This window comes from Electrophorus electricus, chromosome 6 (assembly GCF_041902795.1).
Source record: "Electrophorus electricus isolate QZ-2024a chromosome 6, ASM4190279v1, whole genome shotgun sequence".
In the NCBI taxonomy this organism is placed as follows: Eukaryota; Metazoa; Chordata; class Actinopteri; order Gymnotiformes; family Gymnotidae; genus Electrophorus; species Electrophorus electricus.
Window position 1 is genome coordinate 30,777,056 of NC_137502.1, and position 10,000 is coordinate 30,787,055.

The window sequence follows — 10,000 nt, forward strand, 5'->3', positions numbered from 1 at the left end:
GTGAGATCACTGACAGTGCAGGAGGTCTCTGGCTCCATGTCCTGATCCCTCTGTATGGCTGTATCACCACTCTTGGCACATTTGAATCCAAAGCAGCACCATCTGTCATGTTAGCATGCGTGTGCTGCCCTGGGGCACAGAGAGAATCCGTCATGTTTATCTTCCCCTCAGCAGCTAGCCTGTAACAGAGCCCACACTCCTCCACTGCCTACAGGTGGTCCGCCCACAACTGCATAGAAACGACAGATTCTTCTATCCCCAACTTAAGGAGAAATATATCACCATTAAACTCACATAAATATTTGAAGCCTTATTAGAATGATAGGGCTTAGGTATCAGTAGGGCATCTTGTTTAACTGCATGCATATATATATATTTTTAGCTACTTTCACACACAAGTAGTCTGAAGGTATCATGGCAGGGAGGGGCCTAAACCTGGTACAAACTGTAGTGTAACTTTTAAAGTGTCAGTAGTGCTACCCTCACCCCACCCCACCCCACCCCCCGCCTTTAATAGACCCAAGATGGAAAATACCATTTGCGCTCAAACACCCGAAGCCCCAACGATGCCCCTGACTCACACCATCCTCTCTGCTCTGTCTGGTATGGATGCTGTAATGTGCGGTGATGTTAAGTCCAGACTTTTGCTTGTACTGTTACTATTTATTCTGATGCTGTGGGGCTGCTATGGGACCAACAGCAAACCGCTTGGATGAGGCCGGAGAACCAATGCACCAGATTATAATGTTCCTTTATCCGGGCCCTTAATGTTTTGCTTCTCAAACAGGATGTTGCATCAGCGTCTATGATCCATAGGTCAGATACGTACGCACACAGCAACTGTTTCCACATCGACCGCGACACACCGCTCTTCTTTTGCCCCTAAGCATTCCGAGGGGGAAAAATCTTCCCAGGTGCATATGGGAAAACTGCAGTGCGATGATTGGTTGGGAGGAGGAGAGGGGAATCGCGGTAAGATGCCACACCCATAGTATCAGACATTGCAACTGCAGTGTTGGAAAGAAACCTTGTCATGCCAGGACGGTCTCAGAAAAACGCCCGGCGTGAGTCACGTTTGCCGCAGGAGCTCCGCAGTTGGCCATGAAGCTCAGAAAGGCGATTTTATTCAGATCTTATTCCAAGAGAAAACAAAAAGCCCCAAGTGAGAGGTGGACATGAATAAGATGACGCCGCAGGATTTTAATTCCCAAGTTACACAACGTGCAGGGACTAGGCTGTTGACACCGTTCACGCCGCGGTGACGCTGATAGTTGCCCCGTACTCTGCCCCTCTTTTAATAAAAACAAGTACTCAGTATTTGTACCCTGACATTTATTGTTCTTCCAGAACACCTTACAGACAGCTGCCTGAAATTTAGGACAGAAACCTGGACTGAAACAGCCTGACATCATGCCTTTACTAGTTTAAGAGTTAACCAACACACCACATGTCTTGGGTGGACTTCTGTGCCTGGCTGGGGGTCAGCAGGAATGCAATGGATCAAACAGAAGTCGGCCACGGCGTCCAGAAGGCCTGATTTCAAAGACCTGGATGGCTGTGTGGGAAAAAACAGCGGTTCTCCATGAGACAGGAGCCACTCTGGGCCTTTTCAGAGTTGGGTTTTCATATTTCAGCTCTTCTCTCCACATTGGCCCTCAGCTCCTGGAGCTGAGAGGAACACGGTCTATTCCCCATCCTGTTTTTAAGAGTGGAACCCTGTTTCCTGTTCTCCTCAGGTACAAAATGAACTAGCTGCTGCACTAGCAAGGAAAGCAAGAAAATCAAGTAAGATAAATGTCACTAATTAAAGTCAAAAACATCTCACTGGTGTATTTGGCACTTTTTGTGGTGATATTTACTTTTAGTGGTTTGTAACACATATTCTGCATCAATGTTTATTTATATGTAATGTAGAATTTGTGATTTTCATATTGTTTCCTGATGATTTAACCTGATAAAGATGTCAGTTTAAAGTTGTGTGCTGATTGGTTGCAGTGTCAGAGGAGGACAGTCCTGATACAGCAGGGAGTTCCTCACAAGAGCCACAAAAACCACCCGAAGACAAAGCCAGGGTATGGTATAAACGTTCCGCCATCTTTTTTTCTGTTCTTCTTCATGCAGGGCCTTTCTTGTTACACATGTTCAAACTCTCCTCGTCTCTTTTGCCTCCGTTTCCCAGTTTGTAAGCGTGAGCTTTCCTACGTGGTGACGCCCAGGCTCACAGATTGAGGGAGGGATGGTAAATGAAACCACAGAAATGTTCTTGTGAAAGATGAGCCTCGAGTGCAGGGCACGGGAAAGTTTCTCCCATGCTGTCTCGCACTTTAGGATGAAAAAAGGAAACTGTAAAATACACCATTTAAAGAATTACACTGCTGCCAAATTGATTTACAGTAAAAAAAAAACAACAACAACAAAACAAACAGAAAGTCATGCTTGACAAATACAAATAAAAACATGCATTTCTCTCTTTTTTGTTTTTTTGAGCAACTCATTTATGATGGCTGTCCACCTTTAAAACAGAAGTAGCAATGTGAGGCAGTCATGGGTGCAGACGCTGCGCTACTGCAGGAGTCCGCTTGTTTGGGTCGTGTGTGTGTGTGTGTGTGTGTGTGTGTGTGGCTGCAGCAGACTGCTCTCAGTCGGGCTGGAGAAGACAGAGAGAAGGGCTTTTCCTGAACTGTTTCCTGAGCGCGTAGCAGAGATGACATGATTTAGATGATTCAGCTAGAGGACAAGGAGCACAAGAGGTCGTTCGTGCAGGAGAACATGGTGTTCTGCTTTAGTGTGTGTGTGTGTGTGTGTGTGTGTGTGTGTGTGTGTGTGTGTGTGCGCGCGCGCATTACATATGTGAGATAGAGATGGGGGGATGAGTAAGAGAATGAAAGAGGACAGGGCAGAAGCAGTGGGGTGAGGGCGTTTGGCAGGCCTTAAAACACAGGAACTCTCTTACTCCATCTTAATAATTCATCAGCCACAGCTCAGTTATAGCTGCACACAGGTCTGAGATCAGACAGATGAGCTCCACACTAAAGCCACCCCCACACAGGCCTGAGATCAGACAGATGAGCTCCACACTACAGACACCCCCACACAGGGCTGAGATCAGACAGATGAGCTCCACACTAAAACCACCCCCACACAGGCCTGAGATCAGACAGATGAGCTCCATACTAAAGCCACCCCCACACAGGCCTGAGATCAGACAGATGAGCTCCATACTAAAGCCACCCCCACACAGGCCTGAGATCAGACAGATGAGCTCCACACTAAAGCCACCCCCACACAGGTCTGAGATCAGACAGATGAGCTCCACACTGGAGACACCCCCACACAGGTCTGAGATCAGACAGATGAGCTCCATACTGGAGACAGCCCCACACAGGTCTGAGATCAGACAGAAGAACTCCTTACTACACCCTCTCCACTTGAGATCAGACAGAGGATCTTCACACTGCAGGCGCCACTGCACAGGTCTGAGATCAGACACGCTTAGCATAATAACACCCTGCACACATTTAGGAGCAGTCTTTGCACTAGTCAAAGGTAGATAATTGACTAGGGGACCATGAGCCAAATGAGATTTATGTATTGATGCTGAATAATATAAAATATATGAATATGAAAATTTAGATTTTCCCAAATATGTGAATGTATTTGTAAAAGCCTGTTATCTGTGATTTTGGCAGTTATGTTTGAAATCTTATTGCAGCACAACCTCTGATGGATGTATTGGTCTGTTCCATGTTTTTAATGACACTGAGAAAGCAGACCTGGTGCAAGCAAGCAAACAAGAGAGAGCTACAGTGTGGAGACGATGCACTTCAAAGTGACTTCTGAGTGCTCAGGGAGAAAAGAAAATAACGTTATCTGCATGGAGCAGAGAAAAACAAAATAGGGTGGGAAGCAGAAAATTCGTCACTGCACTCCAGAAATGAGCTCAGACCAGCTTGTTGCTACCCAGGCTCTGTAGACATACACATGCCGCTGATTTTGGCATTAGTGATGTGCATTTCGGGCTCTTGTTAGTGGCTCGTGTCAGTCTCCTCGGCTCACCCACGGCGTTTTTTGACTTCCAAATGGTTCTTCATTTACTTGCAGTGAGGTTTTTTTTTTTTCAAACCTTTGACAGTCAAAGAAACCGTTCTGCCTTACCGTGAGATCTGAATCTAAAGTCAGATGTGGATTTGAAGTTTCCCTCGAGGCGTCGGCTGAACTTCACGTGAGAGAGAATTACAGTGGCTAACTTGGAAAACAAAAAAAAACAAACAAAAAACCCCACTAAACAAAAGTTTGCTCCTAAAAGCTCCCACCATTCTCACCGTTCCCATAATTCCCTCCACAAAGTAGGACACACTCCCAGCAGGCTGGAGGGAGCCTGGAAGCTAAAGGAAAATGGGTAAATACGTGCGGTTGTGGGGCACACTGCTATCTTTCGCACACATGCACGCCTGTGCCCTCTCCACACAGCTCTGAGATCAGACTCAAGGAGAGCAGACAGCGGATAGACTTTGTTTGGGGTGTTTATTTCCATGGTTGTTGCGCTCGTGAAGGCTACCAGGAAGTGCCGCGGGCAGACGGTCACCGGTACGAGTCTGGGACAGGCCGTGTGACTCTGCTTATCAGACATGTTTATTTACCAAGGAAACTACTGCAGGGATGTGTTGGTGAGTGAGTTGGGGTGTTTGTGTGTGTGTGTCAGAGTGTCAGAGTCAGTTATCTATAGTTAAGGATACAGATGTTGGGAAGGAAAGCACAGTTTCTCATTAGGGATACACAACTACATAATATTACTACATTTGACATTCACTGGAAGTGGCACCACAGTAACAAATAAAGTCAGAAAGAGGCTATGGCATTTCTGTAGGGACAAATTTACCACTAAAGACCCATTCAAATTTGGCCCAGTGTCACTGAATGGTAGGGCCACTTCTCAAAGGTGAGGCATGAGGGCTTCATCTAAAACGCAGTTCTGCCCAATAGTTAATAAAATGAATGATGGAGATACAAATCTACTCACCAATGGAGAGATAATTAGTGTCCTATTATTTATGGAATATTTATAGATGCTATAATCACAAATAACATTATTCCCCAAGTATACTGCAACAAGACTGAGCACATTAATTCTACATCTAACTACAGCCCGAATGAACAGAGTGATGGCTGTTTCAGCGCAATATCTGACACGAAATGCTAAATGGTGGATGAACACAGGGAGAAGCTTCATTTAACATAATATAATTAGATGACAATAACATCATCCTCTCCTAACCTCAAATGAATATTTGATTCTGACCAAATCCGGTTTATGAATCATTCATCCCTCTCCTACCCAGGCTGCACTGTGTGTGTGTCTGATTCCTCCTTGTTACTTGTCTTCAAACAAGAAGTAGTAGGCGACTCGAGGGGTTATTGTTACTATGTCAGTTTAGGATTGGGGTTAGGGTGAGAACTAGTACATTAATTGCAGGAGGCTGTTAGTATGTTATACATTATGTGTACTGGAAGAGAGGAAGAAAGTGTGTGTTTGCTTTTTACTAGTGCAAGTATCTCTGTGTTGGGGGTTATTAGCTTGTCGAGTAGTGACACTCTGCCTCTTATTAGAGTGTGGCACAAATGGTTGTCATGACAAACTATTGGACTTTGTGAACTTTGTGCATGTGTGTGTGTGTGTGTGTGTATGTGTGTGTGTGTGTTGTACTGCATGTCTCTGCAGTATCTGATTAGAGCTCCCCTGTGGTTCCTCAGTGGCTGCATATTACTACGTAGGTAATTACAGTCTAGGTAATAATCTCTCTCTCTCTCTCTCTCTCTCTCTCTCTCTCTCTCGCTCTCTGTCCCCTCTTTATGTGCCTGTGGTCAGACTCACACTCTTACATGACCACTGTTCCACCAAAGGTGGGCTTTAAAATAAAAGCGGCTCCGCCCCCTCACTTTGTGGCTTCAGGCTGTGCAGAGATGTGCAGACAGAGCGTGGGCGTGATCACGGCGCATTAATATTTCACCAGTGCTCGGAGTCTTCCTCCAGCTTCATCGCAGCGGCTGCGAGCCCAGCTGCTGTTGGCAGTGAAGGGTCCACTGTGCCTCGCCGAGCGCACTCCCGCGCGTGCATGCTCTCTTCACGGTGCAGGAGGTTTCGGGGCGTTCCTGCAGGTGCTCTGTCAGTGTCTCGACGTCCGTCCGTCAGCCCATTGTTTCTGCGACAGCGTCACGATTTACCTCACAGGAAGTGCTCTGTTTTGGGCCAACCACAACAAAGAGCAGTGTCAATAAACAAAGGCAGAGAGGGTGTGTGTCTGACGACAGGCTCAGAGCATAGAGACAAGCTGCAGCTTAGGGCTACTGTGTGTGTGCGCGCACCTGCGAGTGTGTGTGAAAGAATGCTATCTCTTCTTGTGCCCACAGGAAAATTTGTTTTAGGTTTAGCTTTATTCAAAATGCCACTGAATAGACCTATTCACAAGTACTGATTCTTTCACATACATCTGCGCTTCATGGGAAGGTTACGCTTCACTTTATAATCTCCTTAAATACCTCTGTTTATACTCTCTCTCTCTCTCACACACACACACACACACACACACACACACACACACACACTCACACACACACACACACACACACACACACACACACACACACACACACACACACGCACACACACCCCAGTAGAGTAAACACATCAGCACCCACGCATATCACGATAAGTCTCTGGCTCCTCAAGCTCCTTCCTTTCAGGAAGCCCAGAATTTCAGATTTTCTCTTTCCCCCGAGTTCCCTCTGCACTTTTCCCACCTCTGTTTGGGCGGAGCTACACATCCGCGCCCTCTCGCCCACACACACACACACACACACACAAACATACACACAAACACACACACACACACACACACACACACTCACCACGGAGCTCTCCCTCATACTTTAGCCTAGAGCAGGGAGAGGCAGAAGCAGTGTCTGAGACAGGCAAGAGTAGCACACACACACACACACACACACACACACACACACACACGCTCCCGGGAGTTCACTGAGACGCAGAGGGACTCTGCCTCTCCCCTGGCGACTGTGACTCTCTGGGTCTTCCCAGGCTGCGAGATGGGAAGCATGGCGTGGGACTGCGGCCTCAGGTACCTCTTCTCTCTCCCCCCGGCTCTGCAGCAGAGCGGCGTGTGCGCGCTGAGGGCGCCCGATGACCTCTCCCGCCTCGAGATGGTGCAGCGGCTCGCCAAGGACGGCTGCCGCTTCTTCCAGAGCCAGAACTACCGGCTGCCTGACCGCTCGGCGCAGGTGAGCACCCCCCCTCCCTAGCCTCGCTCTGCGGTCCACCACCCCCGCTTCACGCCCGCCGCAACAGAGAGACTCCACCAGCCCCTGCAGACGTGCACTGGAGCGAGCTGCTTCCTTTCTTTTGTACTGTATGTGTTAATGTTACTTTTTCACTGTCCTCTGAAGCGATCTGACCTCTAGTACCCCCCCCCCCCCCAACTCTGACTGCTATCAGCGGGTGCTGTCTGGCTCTACTGTCTGAGCGCCGTGCTCTTAAGCTGATACAGCCTTATTAAGCCCTGTGGACCTGCCACGCACGGAGCCTGCCAGGAGCCGTATTTTTGTATGTCAACGTGGAGCACGCGGATTCTCTCTCCCCTCACTTTCTTTCTGCGTGTGGTGTATGTGAGGGGGTTGTCTTTGTACGGGTGTCTTTGCCTGCAGCAAGGTGACACAGCGCTGAGAAACGGAGTGGAAAAAGGGCTGTCTCTGGGGGTATCTTTGTGTTCAGCACCACAGAGGCTTGGGGCTCTCCCCAAGGCAGTTGCCTGATTAAACACTGCACATGATTAGTCATTTTCACAAGCTGCATTTTACATCTTTGGAAATGAAACCCTGGAGCTGGTGAAAAGCTCAGCTAGTGATGCACAGTTTACCCTCAGAGTATGGAAAGAACAGATGGGGTGATCTGTATTTGATGACCAATCCAAGCAGCAAAATTATCTGTAGCCAAAGACTGCACAGTATAGCTGCATTCTCGGTTAATCATATGTGACTGCACTAAATACAGCTTGTGTTTGACGGCCATTTGCTTTGTTGGTTTTTGTTCAGTCATTTAATATGAACTCCAATGAACATGCCCTGTGACTGAATAAATCACGCACGCAGCGGCTAAAATCCTAGCTCATTAGGAAGCTAACCAAAGATAATTGATACTGGTAAGCTGAGAAATAGTTGGTTGAACTGGGAGTGAGACACCCGTGAAGCACAGTCATTATGGATGGGTTGCATCATTCGGGGATATGCTTAAACACAGTGTGCCTCGGGCCAGCTCAGGCGCTCAGAAGACTGCAAGGCTGGCAGTCTGCAGGCAGCAGCGGCATGTCTTGCTTCCACCCAACCTCATGGGTGAGACATTTGGGTCCTTGGAGGAGAACACGACGGACGAGGCTTTTTCCCGGCGTTGTAAGGATCACAATCTGGAGCAGGTATCACTGCTGCACTGTCATTCCTACACCAGGTTCCTTTTTTGTCGTCAGGTATGTGTATTTGACAGTGTTAACCCTGTTATGAGCGTTAACCCTGATCTTGGATCAGAACTCCTACTTTCTAATCAGGTTTAGTGGACCTGTGGTGTGTTTTGGTGGAGGTCCACATATGCCGCACACATGGTATATATTGCACCGCACCTCAGAGGGATGAGCAAAAGTCATGTGACTTCTTAGTGATAGCAAAGCCATAATAGTCCCCACTATTGCAGTAGAAATGAAAGTCAGAACTGGCAGAGATTCTGGTCTGCCTCCTGATTGGCTGGCTTCACAAAGGCCACAGCCAGGGCCCCTCCCTTCCTGCCATTGAGGAGCGTCTGTGCCACGTGAGCACGGGTGCCATGATGAGGGAGCGGACCCGATTCCTTTCCGCTAACGCAGGTGGGCTCCGCACCTGGGCTCCGCCCCCTAGGCTCCGCCTCCTAGGCTCCACACCCACCGCATGTAGATTTTTTCTTTCTCCTTTCCATTTCTTGGCCTTTGGACGGCCCGGACGTGTGAAAGGAGAGGGTGTGGAGGCCTAAGTGGCCCCCTCACAGCGGCACTGCCAGAGGCCTGAGGCTGCAGGCTCGAAGGTGGGGCGCAAGGACAACCAGCTCATGGATTCTGCTTCCTGTTGTCTGCCGTTATCTTAAAAAATATGAAGGTTTATTGTTACTGGGACCCTGTTATACAGGGATTTTCCAAATATGTTTTAATGACAGGATAGAGGTGCTTAGAGTAGCTCTTCAGTGAGGGAGGAGGACACAAAGCACATAAGTTGTGTAACAATGAAGTACTGATTGAAAAAAAGCTAACTGGCAGTAGTACAGAATGTTAAAAGAAGGGAAGACTCCTAGCTTACACATCTCCACTGGGGACATCTTTCTGATTTGTTGACGTCACACGTTTGCTATGCTAGTCATATGGCTAGCAGCAACTTACCAAATTTTTAACATTTTTTCTTACCAAATTTAGCCTTTTTTCGGCATCCAATCAGAGGCTTGACTTGCAGGAGTGTTCACCTTTTTGTAACGATGGAACGCTTCACTGATACAGTTCCTGAGTGTGGTGAGGCAAGGGCCAGCATTAGCACGTGTTCAGACAAGTGGCGTCCTTGTTCAGGGCAGTGAGAATCTGCATTTAGTTGCAGGGGAAATAATTTGGAGGAGATTGACTGCCGTTTCCAAGGTGATTTTGAAAAAAAATATCCCCTAGTCCCAATCGTGCTTATCCAGATTATCAGAGAGTCTGTGTTTCAGGCCAGATTATCAGAGGCTGGATTCCATGATTAGCGTGACAACTTACTTAGTGCAGCTTTAACCCAGTTAGCCCAGACAATTAATGAGATTTGGTCTTTGGATGAGATTCGGGTCGGTCCTGGCCAAGAAACCTCTGTGGCTCCCATAATTTGATTACTTCCCATGTTATGTGGTAGGAGGTTCCTGTGTTATACATGATATGAAACCTGGATATGTGCA

The 10,000-nt window shown here is 47.7% G+C and overlaps 1 protein-coding gene across 16 annotated transcripts in view; it reads left to right on the top strand.

The window, feature by feature from the left end:
• The window catches only part of rapgef5a (Rap guanine nucleotide exchange factor (GEF) 5a), a 46,588-nt gene that overhangs the window by 16,509 nt on the left and 20,079 nt on the right, over positions 1–10,000 (top strand). For 12 of the 16 annotated variants that reach the window (XM_081716422.1, XM_081716423.1, XM_081716424.1 and 9 more), the window contains 4 exons: positions 1,489–1,614; positions 1,737–1,785; positions 1,996–2,072; positions 7,165–7,293. In XM_081716422.1, the coding sequence (XP_081572548.1) occupies positions 1,489–1,614; positions 1,737–1,785; positions 1,996–2,072; positions 7,165–7,293 (381 nt within the window). The remainder of the gene's footprint in view (positions 1–1,488; positions 1,615–1,736; positions 1,786–1,995; positions 2,073–7,164; positions 7,294–10,000) is intronic. The other 4 variants (XM_027001386.3, XM_035525404.2, XM_081716418.1 and 1 more) reach the window with 1 other exon arrangement.